The 21711-nt window shown below is 38.4% G+C and overlaps 1 protein-coding gene across 4 annotated transcripts in view; it reads right to left on the reverse strand.

Annotated features, from left to right (window-relative positions):
- The window catches only part of HELZ (helicase with zinc finger), a 77592-nt gene that overhangs the window by 47822 nt on the left and 8059 nt on the right, over positions 1-21711 (reverse strand). For 3 of the 4 annotated variants that reach the window (XM_065647708.1, XM_065647707.1, XM_065647706.1), the window contains exons 2-10: positions 14258-14485; positions 12483-12519; positions 9072-9196; positions 6766-6822; positions 5881-5929; positions 5381-5456; positions 2243-2441; positions 1348-1455; positions 748-1045 (exon numbers count right to left, since the gene is read on the reverse strand). In XM_065647708.1, the coding sequence (XP_065503780.1) occupies positions 748-1045; positions 1348-1455; positions 2243-2441; positions 5381-5456; positions 5881-5929; positions 6766-6822; positions 9072-9196; positions 12483-12519; positions 14258-14467 (1159 nt within the window). In that variant the 5' untranslated portion in view covers positions 14468-14485. The remainder of the gene's footprint in view (positions 1-747; positions 1046-1347; positions 1456-2242; positions 2442-5380; positions 5457-5880; positions 5930-6765; positions 6823-9071; positions 9197-12482; positions 12520-14257; positions 14486-21711) is intronic. The other variant, XM_065647710.1, reaches the window with a different exon arrangement.

The raw sequence follows: 21711 nt of genomic DNA on the forward strand, positions 1-21711 counted from the left end.
ATAAATCAAAGTGCTTCCTTCTCTCTGGCACTTCTTCAAACATCTTCCAATTTGTTGACACACTTCTGATAATGGAGTTATTTCAGGTTTGAACTGAGAGGCACAGATCAATTTCATAAACAAAATACAAGCTTTACGGCAACATGTAGTTGTTTGTTTTTTACTGGAACACACAAAAATATAGCTACGCTTTCTTCTCATTTTCAGAATTCATGTCAACAGCAATTTATTGAGTTACAAGCCTATACTTTGCCTCTTGCCTTCGACAATCCTAGTCAGATATTGCAAGGGAAAAAACAAACAAACACAAACTTCTCATATAGTCTGTTTTAATTAATTCATGAATTACCAGGTGTATTCTTATACAGAAACACTTCATCTCTCTACTGACCTTTTTCTACATGTTTAACATTTTCATCAATACATGAACGATTATAAAAACATAAGCGTACTTCAACTTCCAGCGCTGCCTTCAGACACATACCAAACTAGAAATTCCTAGCATTTTGACAAGATTTAGGAGCCGTGCCCCAACACAGAGTAACAGTCATACTCCAATTTTCTGCCTTATTTGGACCATCTGAAGCTTTCGTCCACTATTTATACTCATATACATGACAAACATAACATACAGTAAAAGACGTTCACTAGCTGTTAATACAGAAGTTGTTCTGCCTAGAAATGTGAAAAGAAAAGAGAGAGCATGAAAGATTTCCACTGTTCCAAAGAAAAATGTTAATACATTACCTTCAGTTGAAGCAGCATCAATCATTACTCGTTGCATGAGGACTGGTTCTAATCCAAAATCAAACACAACAGTTTGGCGAAAAGTTCCAAAGATTTCTGTGTTAAAGGCTATACTGACTTTGTATACATAGTGATCTAGTCCATTCTGGACCATCTTTCCTCCTATCCATTCCTGACAGTTTTCTGGAACTTCTTGTGATACCTGGGTGGTGCTGTCTCCAGCAGATATTGCCACGATACTAAAATGTGGACGATGGGCATCATAAAGCAATGCCACTCGATACAGCATTCTTGCAGGCTATAAGAAAAAAATGCAAAGGTTGAAATGACTGAAAATTGAAATTATTTCAGGAATATCTTCCCTTGCAACCAGATAATGAGAGCTTATAAGAACTCTCAGCTTCACAGAGCACGTACAAGTCCTGCCTGCTTTCCAGAAATCCATAATCGCCAGAGCTGCTCGGAAAAGAGAGAGAGGGGATGGTGCAAGGAAGCCTCTCTATTTTAAGAAGAATTATGCAACTGAAATCTTAATGGCAAAAGGTTATGGGCTGCATTCTAGTTCTTATTGACTCACTTTCAAAAGATAAGTAGTCCTACCTTGCAAGTGAGAGCAAATGTCCATGTCTGATGAGACTTTTTGGTGGTGACAGTTACCGACAGCTCAGGATTATGTTCTACTCTCACTCCATCTACACATTCACTAAGCTAGATAAAAAGAAAAAGAAGTTAACATTAAACTTCTACAAACAGTATCCAAATTAAAACATTTAGGAAAAGGTAGTATTTTTTAAACAGGAAGCAGAAACAATGGTTTCCGAAACTGCAGGATCGATCTAAGTCCTGCGTAAGAATTCATGAAAATACGTGCTAGTTCAGAGAGACAAGGAGGCAAATCTACTAGATCAAAGAATGTAATACTTTCAGGACAATTAACCACAGGACTTGATTTTCAAAAACCAACAAAATTATAAATGTTTAAAGTAGAATATGATTTCATCTGGAAAGAAGAACCTGACACAATGAGGCCCAAAGACTGCATTTCCAGGAGACCCCAGATCTCACTGACGGCAATGAGACCATTAGAGACACCAGGAAACTACAATCAGGCTTTCTGCTCATTAACGCGTTTTGCAGAGAGTCCACTCTTTCCAGATTTTAACAAACAATAGATGGACCAAAAGCTCCTTAGGGTCAGCGGTAAGTAGAGCTGGTCGAATGCCACAAAAAAACGTTCTTTGGAATTCCAAACAGCTGCTAAGTTTGATCATGTCCATACCCCTGCACTCTTCGGTATTAAAACTTTTTTGAACATTGAGGGGATCGGCTGTTCTTCATACAAAGAAAAGGAGCCATGCACAAACAAGAGTATTCTCCGCTAAGTCGTGAAAGCTTCGCCATTTATTGTTCTGCAGCTCTGATAGTAAGGGCCAAAACCAGTCTCATCTGGTAGTTTTAAATACGAACACATAGGTCAGTAGTATATTTTCCTTACCACTTTCTCAGGAGATAACGAATTCATCCATTTCTCAATCAAGGTTTCCATATAACTGCCCGAACACTGTTTGTTTTCCTTCTGCTGTTTTAATCTGATCAAGCGGGAGGCGTAGCGTTTTTGCCATTCCGTCAGCTCTTCCTGGGAATGTGCTGAAGTGCACTGCGCGCCGTACCTGCAGATCCCTTGCTCTAAAAATCTACATAAAATAGGAGAAACGATTAGGCCGTGAACTTCTCAGTGTCCAATTAGAAAAAGAAACTTATCGAAATTTTACTTTTAAAGCCACAAGGACATTCTTTTAAGTCTCTCACACAGAACTAAAGGCACTTTAGTCCATGTGAACTAATTTGGATATATATATAGCTGCAAAGCATTTCATAAGACAGGCAGCAGCCTTTCTTACTGCAAGGTCCAGAAAAGTCCATCAACTTTCTTTGAAACAAAGGGGGACACAAGTCTTCTCAAAAAATTTCCAGCTTCAAAGAAGAATCAAGTGTTTTCACAGCAATTAACACAATGAGATCGTGGACTATCCCTGAAACAACTAGGCACTGTATTAATATGAATAAAACACTGTTAATCAGGGCAAAAAGACGATATAGCAAACTTCCTCCCATAGTTACGGTATGAGCTGATTAATACTCATCCAGCAGTTTTTTCTGAAGCAACAGTGACATCACATGGTCCTTTCTACTAAATACACCTCCACAGAAATCACCTCTCCAGGAAAAGGATTAATCCTCTTCTTTGTAAAGGGTCTATGAGTCTAAAAGGAGCTACTTTTGCAGAGGTTAAGGATTTGTTTAAGCAGCACGTTTTTCATTTAATGTCATGTGCCAACGCATCAAAATTAATGATACTCCAAACATCAGTATACAACTTAAGCATTCTAGTTTTCAGACTTTATTGCAAGTCTGGGCAAATGCCTGTATAACTTGAGAAATATTTTTTATATTTAAACTTTCTATTAAAATTCTAAAACAAGGCAGTAGCTGTGCCTTCATCTCTTCAAAACTGAAGCACTAAAATAGATGACAAAATGAAGAATAGAATGGGAAGAAGGGTAAATTCTGAAGGTATTAAGAAAGTATTGGATATACAGAATAAATATCAGGCTGATTTGTTTGTTTTGCATAAGGAGACTATAAAGAGTAAATGCAAGCATCACAATTATTATAAATAAAGCCAGGCAGGCCCATCTCTGTCAAGATATTAAGTTTATAAAAACTCTGTCAACATAACTGTATTTGAAATTCACATGGATACCTATGTATGTACTTATATTAAGAATCTCTTCCTACAGTGATGAGTTATTGTAAGAAAAGAAAGGATGTATTAAGACTAAATTAATACAGCAACTCAGAGCCCCACATCATTGATGAAGACAGCAGAGGGGATCAGTGGCTGAACAGCCTTTCCTGAGTAAATGTATTATGGAATGTAACATGAATTAGAGAGCCGAGTACAACACAAGAATCTTGCAGCCAAAGAACCTGGATATCTAGGCCACGCTTGTATTAATGGTTATAATTTGATTTAGGATCCACTTTTCCTTTAAGAAAAGTTTAAGTATTTAAAGGCTTGAGTGCCCAAATTGTAAATAAAATAAGCATGATATATATCACAATGTCACTAAAGGCATTCTCAAGTATATTCCTTAACCTATTTTAAATTAAAATATTTTTTTTGGCAGTCAATTTCAATATTTTTATTGTAAATTTTCCAATTCACCATTGCATTAGAATGCTGAAGTACAATTATGATTGTTCATGGCCCAAAGTAAATGGAGCGCAAGCATAAAAAGTTGTCGACTTGTTCGTATTAGCTACGTAGTAGATTCAAAACCAAGTGGTTTTCCTTTTCATTACTTAATAGGAAAGCATATTAGCTTAAAATTTGTCATCATTATGCAATTTTTCCAAGTTCTTAATGTTCACATTTTAATAGACAGTTTTTTTAGTTTCTTATTTAATACCTCCTGCAATTCCATAGCTTCATTACCTAGAATAAATACGCTGTACTCCTACTGCTTTAAGGCACACAGGGGAAAAATAAACCACAGCTTCAAAAATTTATATTCAGTACCTGTAAAGGAACTAAAATCTTTAGTCCATGGTCAGAATGATTCTGTTCACATGGATTTGCTGACGAAGGCACATCCTTCTCCCTGTAAGGGTTAACTGTGTGCATAACGCTCATTACAGCTTTAGTGGAAAAATGTTTCAGCGCAATGGTTGGAAACACGGTATAGATGTTACTCAACAGAAAATCATGATGAGCTAAAAACTGTAAATATCTGCTTTTTAGAAATTGCTGAACGTGTACCAGACATGACAAAAGTCAACGAGAGTTGCCAAGATTTAGCATCTCTAGAAAATCATGCCAAAATCAATCCAAATTCAGTGATTCAGTTGTGTAATTTAAAAACATCAGATTCCTGCTCATGTTTTTAACATAATTTATTTGCATCAGTTACATATGTGGCAGAATCAAGTGCATAATGATGGTTCCTCCCCATATATATTAATAATTTTACATAAGTAATGATGACTAACAACACAAACTATAGGCAATATTGACTGGTAGACTGAAAGACAAGGAGGAGAAACTCCCCTATGAGCTGTTGGATCTTCAGCAAGACAATTCACCTCCGTGGGTTTGAGCTTATGCAAAATGGAAATAATGAGATATGGGGGGAAATTCTACAAACATTTTTTTAATCCAGAGACAAAGCCCATCTATCAGCAAAGGTGTTTATCTGGAGGCACGCATCGCATCTGCTATCAAAGCCCACTTCACTGTGCTTCCGTTTGCTAACACTGCTGTCTGCAGGAACTTTCGACATCTCTGAAATTATACGAATTAGAAAAGGTAGGGGCAACAGACAGATGCTGACCTGTCACTGAAAAAATGGTCTTCAAACCACCCTCCTATGAAAACGGAGCTAGTGATTCCCTTTTATAAGCTGAAGGGCTTCCGGATAAACTGACCCTTTCAAAAATCTGTGAGCGAATCAACTCCCGTTGTAACAAGTACCTTCATTTTCTTGACCTCTTAATCATTCTGTCAGCAGCTAAATAAAAGAGGAAACGTTATGATCCCTCGGAGAATGTTGATATAAAGCAATAACTTTACCTTTTACATAGCGTGTATTCTTCACTGCTCGTGACTCCCCTGGGCGGGGGGCGGAACTGCCAACCATCCCGGGACCCTGCGAAGGAGTCAAAACTTACATTACTTTCTAATTGCCAAGTATTTTTGAGTTGGGTAGTAACGGTCCAGAAAACCTTAGCCTTAAACATCAACCCAAAGCGTATTTGTACACAAGCAAAATTATCCACCAAAAATTAATTTTCAATCCCGAACAAATTCATTTAAAACAAAGGTCTCAAGGCTATGAGGGCAAGTTTCAAACAGTTTGCAGAATGGAGTAGGTTCTGATAAAGCACTTTGACCAATAAATAGAAAGTTCTGCCTCCAAACTCAGTCAGTGATAATTCTACCTTGGTCCCCAGGGCTCATCACCACAGTCATGTCCATTTTTTGCTTTTTGACTACAACACAGCGCTGAGCATTCAGCGGAATCCAAGCCTTCCCACTGCAAAATGAAGTAGCTTTAGAACAGAGTTACGTACCTTCTTCTAAATCTTCTACATGATAGCCTGATGGTACTTTACCAGCTGCCTACAATCATATAAAAAAGCCAACAGTTATAAGGGACCGCAAAACAATTTCACCAACAAGAACTCCTTTGGCTGCTTTGCTGTCAAAATGTGTTTTAGAACAACAAATACAAAAAATATTAATTGGGAGTCTGAAATCACTTCCAGTCACAAACACGAATTTCATATTAACCTAACAACCGGATTGCAGATGTTGGTCAAAGGAATTCTGACAGGAACGCTGAGACCAGTCATTGTTAGAAGAAAATTTGAGAGATTTTGCAAGACCAAATTCTACCCTGTGATCATTTTAATGTGGACTGCAGTAAGGTTTTTGAAAGGCCAAAAGCCTAAACTATACTGAAGTGTCTTTCAGCTTTGAATCTACATTAAAAAAATCAAGCCCAAATCAACAACAAAGCATATGAAGAAAAAAAAAAAAGTGGCAATTCAATCAATAGACGTGACGTATTAACTTCAACCACAAGAAAAGGTGACCGAGAGGGCATTTATATTTGTTGACCAATATCTTAAGTCATGTTTATTACTTCAGAATGATTTCCAACTGAGAAAAATACAATCAATAAATTAATAAACAAAACAGATCCAAATGCTTTGAATTCTTCAAGAGAGTCAACCACCTATTAGCACCTTTTTCTATTTTCTCATACGTCACGCAAGGTTGTGATGAAAGGTTCCGGAACAGGCAGGTGGGAAAGAGCGACGGACCACTGGAAACAACGATGTTTGAACCAGTTTGTTCATGGTGAGCCCAGACCTCCCGGGACACACGAAAACGAGCCTTGCAGCTCTTGCAGATACTGCTCATTATTTTCCCAACACTACGCTCATTATTACCTCTGTTTCAGCAAGAAGTGTTTTCAGTCGTGTCAGATCTTTAGTTACCATCCCGTTCTGGGGAGAGAAAGAACATTAATACATCAAACACATAAACCTTCACCTGCATTAAAGCACAGCAACAAAGTTCATTTCCCCCTCCACCACCACCAAGGAGAAGGGCAAGAAGGAAAAATGAGTTTCACTTACAGTACGCAATTTTAAATGAGGTACCACGTAACAGTGAGCAAATATTATGGTGAAAAAGGGAATATTACACTGGCCAAAACCAGCACTAGACTTACAGCAAGTCCCAATACAGGACAATACGGGAGAGTGGCAAAAAAAGAGCACAGAGCACTTTGTGAGCTACTGCAGGAAAGCACCACACATGAGCCATATGCTGTCGTTACTGAAACACTCCGGCTCGAAAAGAATTAATAAAATAAACTTTGATTGCTGTTGCAGTGATGGATTCATTTCTTCTTAAGGATCTGCTTTACAGATTACTAATTTCTACAGTTTCATAACTCCTTCTGCACTGCTGGAGACAGTCTATGTAATTTTTGGCGTTTTCACTAAAAAGCAAAGATTAGCCATGTACCTAAAAATAACTGCATATTCAAGTACAACTGAAATAAAAATCTTTCAAAATTGAATTGATCTGAAATATAGCTAAGTGTAACAACTTCACACTCAGGCAAGTCAAAACTTTGATTAAAGCAACCCAGACCTGTGGTTTTTATTTCAATAATCTCTTGCGGAAATTTAATTAAGTGCTAGTACATCTGTTAGACTTCTCCACATTCTGCCTGTGCTACTGAGCAGCTCTGCTGAAAACTTACGCACTCAAGAATTCTCACATTTAGGCTTTTTTCAAAATGATTTTTCACTTCTTCAGCAGAAAGGCTACAAATTGAACCTGTTGAGCTTAAACATATTAGAGCATTAAAAAAGTTACCCAGAATCATTGTCTTAAATCACTGGGGAGGAAACTGAGTGGATTCCAACTCTCCAAAAAATTCATTCTAAAACTTGGTTTCATTTCTCCTCTCAGACAATGGCAGAAGTCAGTAAATTGGTTGCCGGTTTTAATATTCCTACTGAAAACAACTGTGTCTAACAACTTAAAGCCTGTAAAAACCTTTTAAATTCTGCTTTGGGAAAACACTCAGGAATTATATATGAAACTACCCTTATCTGCACAACAATAGCTCAAAACAAGGGCACTGTATATTTCCTGCCATAAGGAGCTACTGGCTATTTTACTCATTTTTTTCTGAAAGCAAGTTTCCTTTGACCTTATCAGGATTTTTTCAATGAAACTTTTTTTTTTCCCTCATTAGAAAACACCAGCTAAACAAAGAGAAAAACCTTTTCTTTATGTAAAAATAGCCAGTGGCGGGGGGGTGGTGAAGGGAATTCAGGATATGGACCAGACAGACAAACAAAACCTCCTCTCAAAAACAACCCACTGATTAAGTTAAGCACTAAGATATCAGAGCCATGATCCAATTTCCAGGTACCAGGCTCTCCCACAACAGCATCTGATGGCACCTCCGCGTTCCTCACGGACTGACCAGAGCTGCTTTTGTCTGTGCTATGACCATATTTCTGGATTTAGCATCACCAGCAGTTCAGGGTGACGAACTGCACGCTATTTAATCTAGATTACAAAAATCAAAAGGACACTATGCTTTGGAGACATACATGTCCTTAATTTTCCCCATATGAGTAATCACATAAGACTCAGAACGGTTATTAATACTTATATGTAAGGGGTTAAAAGCACCTTTACAAGTTTTGACAGTTCACAGGTAAAATAGAACTCTGAACTTACACCTTGCAAAGCTTTGAAAGGCTTTTTTTTTTCCCCCTGAAAATCTTTTCATAGTGTCTTAAAACTTATCGTGGGCCAGTTATTTAAAAGTCCGACAAAAATTTTTCTGCTTTAATGGTTAAACTTCCTGAAATGCATACAAAGTGGTGTAAGGTGTAATTTTTTAAAAAAAAGTAAGCAAAAGTTTGAGATTTACATTATTCTATTCAATTAGACAAATATGCAAATTCTTTCGCATTCCCTGAAGATTCAGACCCAACGTGGAAAAAAACCTTTTCAAAATCGTAACAACTCTGAAACAGCAGTAATGCAACAACCTTAGTAAATACCCTGATTATATACGTGTGCCTGTATACATATATTTGTCTTTTTCATACAAATCATTCTTGTTGCAACCTGCCGGTCATACGTTCAGAAGTTCGCATTCTAAAAACAGGAAATGCAAAACTGCTTTTGAAATTGTAGAGATTGCAGCAAACCCACTTACCAGTGATTCACCCATCAGTGATTTGGAAAGAACATTAGACACAATTTGCAGCTTCCCGTTAAGATGCAAGCAGCAGAGCACGGCACGGAAAGATCCATCGCCCTGGGCCAGCCCCTCTCCCAGCACTGCAACACAAACCAGCAGCTATGAGCGTCACCTCAACACACAGCTAAATCAACTATACACAGTTTTCCTTCACCTTTAACAGGAAAATCAAGTCTGAAAGCTGGGGTGAATCCATGGTTTCTCGGGAAGACAAGTCTTGGATGGAAAGGCGTTATTACTTGCTCTTGCCTAGTGTTAACTTGAAACTTGTCTCCCACCATCTAAGAAATGCTGTGTGTGAGCTCAATAAAGGTTGTAACGTTTACATGCTAAAACAGAGAAAAATTAAACATGGGAAGGGTAAATTCAAATATCTGACATAGACACAAAGGACCTCCTCTTCACAGAAAGGGTAAAAAAAAAAAAATCAGCAACCAACAAGCTCTCAGTAACACAAACATGCTCAGGAAGATCCATTCATGCCCGCAGAAAGCCGGCCCTGGCGTTTCCAAATATAGCTAAACCTCCTCGTGCTCAATTCCTGCGACTTTAAAAGGGCTTTTATTCGCTTACGCTGTAAAGTGCAGGATATAGGAACGATTGTTTGAGTCCAGGAATTTACAGGCTCCGGGTAACAGAAAACTTTCCTAATGCTTTCTAGCGCTGGATCAGATCGCTGGCCAAACAGACACTGGCATTGACACTTCCAAGAGTGAAAGGATTTATTTCATGATATAGATGTGCTTCACACAAGCAGAAATAACACTTAATCATATATATTACTTGTCCAGAAAATAAAACGCCAGAGTGACTAAAAAGCAAGTAAGCTAAGCATTTGAGTTGAAAAGAAGGCTGGACAGTTGTTTAAAATTACGGAATTATAATATATATTACTGTTATTGCAGGCAACATCCACATCTGTGTTTATGCTGCTACTCATGCAGACGCAAACAGCTCCTGTTAGTGCTAACGGGAATTTTACATTCACCACAACTTCAGGATTACATTTCAGAATAATAAATCAAAACTTCTCACTCAACAGATGTTCACATCGTTAACAGAAATCGCATGAAAGACTAAAGAAAAAAAATAATAGTCCCGCACAACATTTACATAAAAACAACTAGACATCTCTTCAAAATGAAATGGTAACTAAATTCTGCTTATAAAGTGCCTCAAAGATTAGTCTGAATTCAGCACTCTGATGATACTGACCACGCTTCCAAAAATAGAGCTTGCTTCCCAAATTAGAAGCAGCAGCGCCAGAAATAGCTTTAACGTGTCTGTCAGTTCGCTATTTTAACCTCCACGATTACACGTCCAATTATGATATTTCATGGCATTAACTGCATAGTATTACCAAGCTAAAACATACAGTTGCACATAAAAGGTTACAGCGCATTAACCGGTATCTTTTGTTAAAGATTTGTGGAAGAATTTAACAGATTCTAAGTTATCATCGTTCCTTGTAACAGCACAAGCAGCAGATTTATTTCTGCGGCTATTCCAAAATGTACTTATCGTTCCAGTTAAAATAAAACTGTCATAGGAATGCAACATGTCAAGTCTTGTAAAAAGACAGAACAGCAGCCTGAAGAAAACTTCGTCTATTAAAAAAAAAAAAATAGTGAGTATCAAGGAAGTGAGAGTATCAGGGAGTCCACACGAAGGTTGTTTCCTCCCAAGGATATTTCAAGCATAAAACTAAAACTAAGACCTTTTAGGATGACAAATGCAGATACTCTAAACCATCAGAAGCTGAGCTACAATTGATAACTGCACATCACAGGGAACCATTCATAAAAATATGGCGTGTGTATACAAATACATATATACACACGCCATTTTTATATCCATAAATATGGCATCCGTAAGTTGGAAAACGTCCTCAGATTCGGATCTAGAAAAAATATTTGCAGAACATGCTGGCATGAATTAAGGAAATTAACATTAAACTGGATGCTATTTCTTTGTTACTAATATATATTTGAAAGCTGGTTTCTCCACTTAATTAAAAAAAAAAAAAAGCAGAGACCAGTGCTTCTATTCCACCCACTTCTGTACCCGTCCAGTGAGAGAAGAAAAATAGTGAACATGTCGGTTCCTTTGAGATACTGACAAGTGACATACACGCCAGGAAAAGCTTCAGAGATGAATGTCACCCATCCACCCCACGACAAACCACCACGGTGCATTAAACAGCATTCTCCCTCCTACCTCCTGTAACCATCATTCATCTTTCCATATGTCTCTCCCTTGCTTTTATTCACCAAAGATAACTGTGAGGTTAGTCAGAATATTACACCCTTGCCATATATCAACAGTTAAAAGAAGCAGCTCTAAAAAAAAAAAAATCCAGACTATTTTAAGAATGGTAATGATTAAGCGATGTTCAGCCTTGTAAAACTTTAATTTTACACCTACAGAAAGCAAGTTTACTTCTCTCAGTTATGTTCTTGTGGACCTTCCCAAACGGGCTGTGGATCCCACAGCTCCCCAGACTATGACTTGAGTATCAATGAAGACAAAAGCACTAGTTAAAAAAAAAAGAGCAACACCACCCCAATCCAGAAAGGAACAATTTAAAGATTATCTTCGCTAGCACAGGAATTTTAGAACAGTATATCACAGCCTGTGTACCAAAACTGTGCTTTGAGAAAATTTCCTTTAAAATTCAAGAGTAGTTGAGGAGCTAAAAACAGAAAGGTGGGATCTACCCACCTTCTCTTGCTAAATCTAAGTGATAAACTCTGATCCAGTGCCCAACGAACTCAGCAGAGTTCTCAGTGGGTTTTGAATCACTTGCATTATACATGAATAACAGAACATTAGTGAGGATGGTGAATTCCTTTAAAAATACCTCAACCGAACAAGGCAGCGAAACATGAAAGGCTCAGCTTCACTGTGACATATGCACGTTCAGAAGCTTTAACAAATAGGAATAAATATAAGTACATCATCTGGATTTTCTCTAAGTCCCAAAATGCGAACCGAAACATCCACTATTCCCTAGGAAGGAAGATGGAAAGATCAGGTGTCTTTATCTTCACAAGATTCCTAACACTATCAATTCACCCGACATCTGTGTACCAAAATTTCTATTAGCCAAACAGCAGTGCTGCGCCAAAGACATGCATTTCAGTTCTGGGACGTGAACACTAGTTACAAAACAGTGAGATATCTCAAAAAATAATTAGAAAAAAGAAGTAGAAAAAGTATTATAAAGCAGATATGTAATTTTAACTAGGAAAAAAAAACCAAACAAGCATTTCCAGCAAACTAAGAAATCTGGGCATCAGTTTTAAAAATTCAGACAACTGACTGCAATTTATAATATTATGTAATAAAAAAAAGAAATGAGCATACCATGCCTACAGTCTTCATCTGCTTGCCCATACTTTTTCTGAAAGGTAAAACATGAAAAGTTTAAAAATAGCATTATTCCGCTTAGCATAAACAACTACATGCTTGAATTACAAGTTCAAGAATCCATTACCTCATCTTTTCCTGGGTGGAACATGTAAAGAACATCAGTCACACGTCAAACAGAATATAACTAATTCTTAGAATGCTGACTTTTTCTCAAATGCTCAGCAAATGGACATTTTAAGAGAGAAACATGAAAAGGCAAAGGTATATGTTTATGTACGTGTTTGTAGGTGGCTCACGACACCTGGGAAAAAATACAACTTAATTTTCTTTTCTAGCCACTCTAATTTTTTTTAAACTGGCACTAATATGGTGCTGTTGAAATTTGCAAGGTATGTATATTTTGCTTTACTCATTTAGTGAAACAAGAAGGAAAATTTGGGTTTTTTTTAAACTTATAAACCTTCAGGTATCTATTTAATCCAAGTCTTCAACAGGAAGGTTTTGATTACAAGCCCCTGAAGACTTCCTGCAATAATTTTGACTACGATGAACACCCAGATAGGTGCCTCACAGGATTTTCAAAAGCATCAGGTCAGAAATTTATTAAATACTTCTAAACATCTATCCACATATTGGCCTATGTAAATAATTTTGAGAAGTCAAGTCTGTAGTAACACAACTTCCACTAATAAAAAAATAAAAATAAAAAAAAAAATCTTAGTTATTTCAGAACATCTTCCCCTGAGGAGCCATAAGATAGATGACATCTTAATTTAAGAAGTTTCCCAATTCTTGTTTTGCACACTGAATAGTCCAATTCAGCTCTCTTTTTAAAGAATGCTTTAAAATGTTCCCTAATCGGATGGGCAAGATTTATCTTAAAGCTGCCCCGCAAGGTCTGAGAACTTGGCCAGACTTTTTCCACTTGGGATGAAACTGTTTATACCCAATACATGAAGATTTGGGGTGGACAATGCTCCTGTAAATCTGTCGTAACACTTCTAGAACAGAAAGGTATGGAAAAATGTAGGTTAATTCAGCGAGTTGTAGGTTTATTCTCAAGCGCTGTAATGTCCTTTCCTTTAAGGAACTGGAGGTCTCTGCTGCTTTAAAGGAAGGACACAAAATTGGCAATAGGATCACCTACAATTCAGCATTTACACACCTTTACAAAGACCCCAGTTTTCACATTTCCATTAGAAATCTGCCAGAGCCTAAAAGTTACATCTTTCACCACCTATGCTCTAGCCTAGCAGTGGAAAACTAGTATATGAGCAAGTATTAAAAGCCTAATGTTAGGCCTGTGCAAATGGAGCTGAATTAGGTGTGAATCAACTACCTGAATTCCAGCATTTCTTAACTTCGTTTTTTGAGTGTTTTGATTTGCAACCTGAATTTCATGCTCTTTAAAGATAAGGTAATTTGGTATGTAACTCCACATAACTGTGCAAACATAATATCCTAAAACCAGATATTTTGCCTTCCTGGAATATATTTCGAAAAAAATTGGGTTTTTTTAAAATTAAGTATCTTTTTCATTCTTTTAGAGAACTGTGATGCAGACCCAATTCAGATCCCAATCCTGAAAGATAAACAGATGACGGAAAACTGCAAGACAGAAGCCTCATACACGCTTTAGCGAGAGGGATTCTGTGGCAAACCAACACACCAAGCACAGGAAAACTCCGAATTTTATTTCCATCTTGCCACTACGAGGTATTTGATGGCTCTTTCGGGTTCACTAGATACTATTAAAGAGTGACACTCACAAGTTGTAAAAAGGAAGCAATTCTATACAGAAGAGTCTCGATTTTGATGCGGTCGACCTGCGCCTGGCAAGGCTCCGGGAGGTGAGCGGGGGGGCAGTGGCTGAGGGCGAGCAGAGCGTCTGTGCAATGCTTCACCGCCACTTCATAATCCTGCCGCTTAAGGGATTCACATGCTTGTTCACATGCCTTCTCTGGTCTTCTGTCTGCCATGACTCAGGGACAGAAATCCTAGAGCGGGGGCAGAGGGGATGACAAAACGTTGGTTAGCTGGGTGATGGCACTGACGACTTGCCAACCAACTTCCAGTCCCGTCTCGAGGTGTCGTCTCGCGTCCCCTTTGCGTTTCACTAACTAACCTCTTCCCAGCCTTTTCTCCATCGCTCCCAGCTCTCGGTTTTGATTCTAATTCAAAAAATGTATTTAAGCCCGTGAGTGATTTTAAGAATATAAGCAGTGGTTTCAAATGTTCAAGTCAGCGCTGTGCTACACAGAGGCTTTTGGGTCTTCACTGGCAACACGATCTTTGCTTTGAAAGTAATACAACTCAGCAGCTGCTCTTTCCTCCAGCCTGCAGCTATTTACTCCAAGACACCTTTGTCTTCAAAGCACTTCTCACCTACTCTCAGGGGAAGGAGCCCCTGGCTGGGCTGGGAAAAGCACAATGGGGATGGCCAAGGATGAATGAGAAAGGAGAGGAGATCAACAGGAAACCGCTTGTCTCTTCCTTCAGCTGCTTCATTTCCACTGAAGTCTGAGCAAGTCTACATACCCACACCAACACCTTTGTGCAGGACTTCTTCGATAATTGCTAAGTAAATATTGTTTGGGGAGGAAAAATTGAGACAGTTGTGATAAAAATCTGTATACAAGACAGACATCGTTATTTGCCAACAAACTGAGACAAATGGTTGTCCATGATCTATACCACCAGTAGAAAAGCAAAGCACTGCTGTAATCCCTGTCTACATTCTCCCGTCCTTGACATAATATTTAAACATGACAGACATCCCTAGAGACATTGCACTTTAAAGCTGACTCGACAAAAATGTGTTCTGATAACTGAAAGAGGAAAAAAAATTGAGCTCTCGTTTTCATTTTTAGCAAGCAGCATACTATCAATATTTGTGATGATATATCAGCTACTGTGCTTGTCTAAAATAAGTATCTCCAGCCCACTTTAAAAGTTCACTGCCAGAAACTTCCTTTATGTTTTATATTTGTAGGTTTTTAACCAATCTAAGACAAAGTAACTTCAAGAAGTCAACCTGAGGGTCAAATAACTGCATTTTCCTTATAAGAAAACTAATTCACTGTCCCACTTTTCTCATTAACACATCTCAGCCAACAGGCAGTGGAACTGTAAACAAGATGTTTGATATATGACATAGTGTTCCACATGTTCCCTGCCATTCTTAAAATTTTATTTGCATTATCAATATAGAAACACAAAAAGGAACATTGATTTTTCAAGACAATTTTGACTTAAATCACCTTCCCTTTTACAACATTTATATAAAAATTTCTTACGTACAACAATGTATCTTCCGAAGGATGAAAGAACACAAGCATGAATATTCTGCAGTTATCCTCATCCAAATCTGCGACATATGCTCCTGTCTTAATAACGACCTTGCAAAATATTCTCATTCGTGCAGATACTTATTTTTCTGCTAAAAGTAAACGCCCATTTTCAGTCAGAATAGGAACAGGCAGTAGGTTTTGCATTTCCATACGTGAGTAAATTCATTCACGGAGTAATTCTGCTAACATTAAAGACTCTCAGCTGGATCACTTAAACAAACACATATTTCCAATTATATAAATGTTACGTATTCTTAGGCTGTTTATGCAAGGATCCTTTGTAGAGAGAACTAAAAATTAAATTGATTTCCATTTTACTAACATTTTAGGCCACTGTGAATTTTACAAATCTAGGATTTGCTTCAGTAGCAATACAATAGTTAATTGATGTTTTTCTCATGTACATTCTGTTTTCCTCCTAAGGGACTGAAAAGAGAGGATTTCATGAACCCTGCTGTACTTTTGATTTCCTCACTTCCTGGCTGACATACAACCAAAATTCCTGTGACCAAAAGTCTGAGCAGAGCTTCTGTGTGTTTATTCCCGAAGAACTGTTTGTACCCAGATCCCATCCCAACTGACCCCACCAGAACTGACAGGCATTGGAAAGCTACGCTACCGAGCCCTTCTTCTCCAATACGGTACCATGCGAAAGAAAAACATTTTTATTTATCTGTTGTCTTAGGCTGGCTGGTTTGCTAAATAGTAAACTGAGGAGAAGCTGGGTTTTATTAATCCAGGCCCGGCAGCGTCCTACTCTCCTGCAAAGGCCACACAAATTCTTTGGTCAACTGGACACAACTGACCCTAAGCAAAAACCTCTGGATTAAGTTAAGTGGAGCCAAGAGAAGTCGGGACCAGGCTGTTCGGGTAAGTGGCTAAACTGAGTCACACTATCAGTATTTCAGAGTGTAATTAGAAAAACCCGCTGAAGTCACAGTGCACGGGACACAGCGCTAGATAAGGAGCCGCTGCAGTGTAATTTGTTTTTAAAAAACAAAACTAATCAGAACAAAGACAACCCCCACGTGGATAATATACGGAAAATAATACACTAAGGCTCCCAGATTCCATTTCAACTCCAGTTATGTCCGTTCACGTAGACACAAACATGCACGTTTACTGGGTATTTGCACCACCTACTCCAGACTCCAACCCGGGTGATCTGAGTGTTCTTGGAGACACTCGACTCTTCCCGCTGACTCTTTAAAAACCCACACTCCTAGTTTTGGTGCCCTGAGCTGCGCCTAAACTAGCAACTGAGACTAGATTACGTGAATGTGAACTACAACCACGCTTTCTTAAAATCTAGTCTAACCTATCCATCTTTAAAATTATCACAGAACGGTTAATATTTTAACAGCCAAGAACGGAGATGCTTGTCAAAGGAAATTTGAGTTTGATAAATGTTTATTTTCAAAAATTTCAAATGTCAAACTGTAACTTCTACATTAACTCCAAGAGAAGAAATTATTACAGATTAGAACTGTAAGATAAAGTGTCACAAGGTCTGTGCTATATTCCCACTTCTGCTTCCAAAACTGAGCAAATTACTTATGCACTTCACTTTTTCTGTCTGTAAAACGGAGATTAACATACTAGGCATGTAACAGCACAAATGTCAGGATTATTCATTTTCTCAAAATGGCCTGGAGAACTGCGTGCCAGAAGAGCTCTAAATGCAAATGCAAGTAACAATTTATTCTGATAGCATAGTTTAATACATCCTCAAAATTTTGAGACAACATTAAACAGGCATATTCCCCACTAGCTGACGTAACACATCTAAAATAGGTGGACCTACCTTGGAAATACAGGCACAATGCCTTACAGAGCCTTAATTATGAGCGGTCAATCCAAAGCATTTCTTAGCTTTGACTCAGCTCACAGCAGCCCCGCTGCCTACAGAAAGGCTCCTGATTTATGTACTCAAGTACAATATTTCAACGCAGCACCGGTGAACTCCACCTGATCCCACAACAAGCAGCACGTTGACTGGAGCACAGACGGGAGTTCACACAACTCCTCCTCACTGGCCCATCCGGAAATCTATCCCCAGTATTATACTTCGTACCTCCAAAAAACTCCTGACTTTAAGTAGAAGAGAACTTACCTCACATTACTTTAAAGGCCAAGTTGTGCTCAGCTTAGCTTTCACAAAATATCATCTAAAAGATCTGGTTAGTTCCAACCGGTGTAACTTAAACCTTGGCGGGTTTTTTTTAGTGAACTGTGAGGGATTTTTGGTTTTTTTTTCCTCCTACAACTAAATGATTTTCAGGCTCAATATTGCTAATGAGTATCTTGCCTTCTTTCCAAGGGGGTTTTGTAAACAAAGCAAGCTAATCTCCAAATAAAACTGCCCATTTCTCCTGCAGAACTGCAGAGCGGGCCGGGCCCGGCAAAGGGACAGCTTGAGGAGGCCGAGCGACCAACAACGGCATCTCCACAGCCGTTTATTTTCAAGTAAACACTATGTCTGCTTGGTGCTTGGCTTTTGAAGAGTTACTCCACAGTCTGATGAGTCCAACTTCAAACTAAAAATCAATGTAGGAGAACATTGCGACCTAAAATCTAGTGTTCCACAGCAGTTTAACTCCTGACTGTGCACTTCCACGCTTCACAGCTCACCCAAGTATTTTATGGAACCAAAGGGTCCATACATGAAGATAATCGTAAGTTAAAGCACGTGACAGTTCCTAAAAAATTCCAGACAGATGCTTTTTCAATTCACTGTAGAGCATCTAGCCAGATAACCCTCGCCGTACTTCATAAACAAACAGATTAGAGGGCACAATGCTGTTCCTATTAATGTTATTGGCAAAATTCCCAATGTCTGCCAAGACAGAAGGATCAGATCCAAGGTCTCGCATGCCAAGCTGACAGACAGTAGACAAGTCAGTAAATATTTGCATATTTTAACCAGACATTAACATCTCTTGTAAAGATTTATGCTAAAGCAATGATGTTCAACTTGCAGTCCAGAGACGGGTAGGAATTTACTGTCAATTGAATTGACTTCAAGAGCCACATCCTGGGATTCGCAAACTGGGGCAAACAAATGAGACGCAAGAAGAGATCGACTAGAGCAAATTCAAGATGCAAGAAAAGATCTACTAGATTTAGTTTTGAGGCTGGTTGCTCTGTCCTTCCCCAGTAACTTTCGAACTCCAAGTCAGTTTGAACTGAACTTTACAGAAGTCTAAAGGGTCCCAAAGATGCTGCAAGTTTTATGAAAAATGTGTGACAAGACAGACAGAGACACAGGTTTTTAAGCCCACCCAGCGAAAGGAGAGATTATAATTCAGCCTCTTATTGATACCAGAGGTCAGTTACCCCATCGATCACTGCCATATGCTCCCATTTACCCAGCAAGAGAGAACGCACTGTACCAAAATATCACTCATCTCTAAAAGAAAAATCTTCTTTCTTTTTCTTGCCCATAATAATAAAAGCCATAAACGGCAATTATTAGCTTAATTGCTCAAGGATCCATCCAGTAGTTTCCAGGTTTCACTAAAGCAGTTTCCAAGCTTTTCAGACTACAGGCACTAGCAGTTCACATTGCAAAGCTTTTAGAGGTTCGTTACTGGTACAAATGAGATTAAAGCAATTCACATGTGAAGGCCTCAAACATGTGTTGCTTCCATCATACAGAAAAGTAATATTTGGGACATCAGAAAATTGGTACAGACACAATACAGCTGCGCAAAATACAGAAGTCACTTACAGAGACACATAGAAAAAAATGCGGTTTCCTAGTGTCGTGACATGTACATTATAAATAATCCCACACTCAGAAATCATTTAATAAAATGAGAGTAGATAATGACAGTGCACTACGCCAATGTGAAAGACTTAACAGAACAGAGAGGAAAAGGATGGCATGTGTTTCATGCGTAAGTGCGGAAAAGAAGAATATAAAAGGTGCTTTTGCTTTTTTTTATTTTAAGAAAAATATAATAGCATAGAACTTATGCACTCCTTTACTGCAGTTCTGGTTGAAGTCAGTAATATTAGTTGTACACAGTACTCAGAAATGTACTGCACACCTTACAGAACAAACACAAAAGTCTCCACCCTTGAGAAAGGACAATCTAATCAGTTTTCTGAAATAACTGAATTACTCTGGTTAATGTTATACAACTCCAGGCAAAATGACCCTACTTTAAATTCCAAAAATTATGTTAAATCTGAAATGGAGCATACAGAATAAAGAAAGCTTATTTCAAGGTTTTATTATATAGCACAATAGCAGCAAGAACTTCTGCTACATGGCCTCTAAGAAACACAATATGCTCGATTTCGGGACAGGAAAAAAAAAAAAGAAATTAAGAGGTACACGATGCCCCCTACCACTAAACACTCTGATTACCCTTCCACATTGAAAACCAAAGAGAGCACCATAAATTAGGAGGACAAGTCATCTCTGGCCACATAAATGGAGCCTTGAGTCTGATCCTGTAAATTTAATGTATAGAATAAACACATGCACATTTACTGAAAAATGAAGTGCCTGTGGGTGGTTTAACGTTCACATAACAACAGAAACAAAACTAAAGCAGCAATTGAGATGAAGAGCAAATGCTTTCCACATCTGCAGCCTCTGTGTTCTTTGAATCACTTTACATACATCGCAGATAGTAACGAGTTACATTTTATTGCATGCCAGTTACGATTTCAGTACAGACATTTTAATGAGTGATTATTAACACTTCATTACCTTTACTAATCTCTTTCGTTTTTGTTTTGGAAACAGCAGCAGAAAGGACCATCCATACAGCCAGTGGCAGCGCCATTTCCCCATGAACAACCTGGGCGTCTTTGGCTCAAAATATGAAACAACTCATGGCCTCAGCACTCGTAACCACCTCATCCACCACATAAGTACCCAAATATCTTCACGTCCTGCCTTCAAAAAAACCCTTTTGCACACAGCTGCCCGAAAACATCACCGATCTTGACAAAACTAAGTCAAACGCGTGGCAATTCAAAGCACAACATCTACTTGGCGTGTGCTCGCGTTGTCTGAAAGCCACGACTGACAAATACGAGGCTCCTACTTACATAAAGCAAACACATATAGATGGTGCGTTCATCAAAATGACAGTACAGATACTGGGTTGTAAAGTTCAAAACTCAAATAATGACAAAAGTACCTGTCGCTGTATTAGTCCCGTCCCACATCTCCCAAGGGCTGCCTGGCGGAACGAGCGGGCAGAGCCGACGCCGCTCGCTTAACGAACATCGAGTTAAACTCTTCGGCATAGGGCCCAAGGCTTTATTTACCGCGTACAAATCCAGCTCTCAAGACTGCATTATAATGCTGCCACTAACCTTTCAATAATGCTTACAAATGCTGTGAACGAGCACTTCACAAGCATTAAGAAAATATCTCTATCCTTCTGACATTATTCCCCTTTTACAAAGAACTAAGGCAATACAACACATTAAAGCCAAAACTTTCTGTAAACTTCTTATGTTCAGACTAAGACAACTAAGTTATTTTCCCCATTATGCTCTGCCCTGAACGATATAGCCCTTTAGATGATCAAAGCAGAGTGACGTATGAGTATTCAGCATTTCTCCACATCACAACATGGGAGTGTTCATTACAAATACAGAAAATGAAGCGCAGCAAAGACAGGGTTTAAGTATGATTTGCCTCTTTTTTTTTTTCTTTTTTTTTTGCTCTATTCCCTACTCTCTTTCTTAAACACTTTCTAATTTATGCAAATAGTGAAACTATATTCCAACAAACAACTGTATTAGCATTATAAAATAAATTATACATGTATCCACACAGCCTCCCTTCTATTTCTTTCTAACACTATTCTCCAATCTCAATCTCCTCGTGCAGCCATCCCCATCTA

Source organism: Caloenas nicobarica, chromosome 18, assembly GCF_036013445.1.
Source record: "Caloenas nicobarica isolate bCalNic1 chromosome 18, bCalNic1.hap1, whole genome shotgun sequence".
In the NCBI taxonomy this organism is placed as follows: domain Eukaryota; kingdom Metazoa; phylum Chordata; class Aves; order Columbiformes; family Columbidae; genus Caloenas; species Caloenas nicobarica.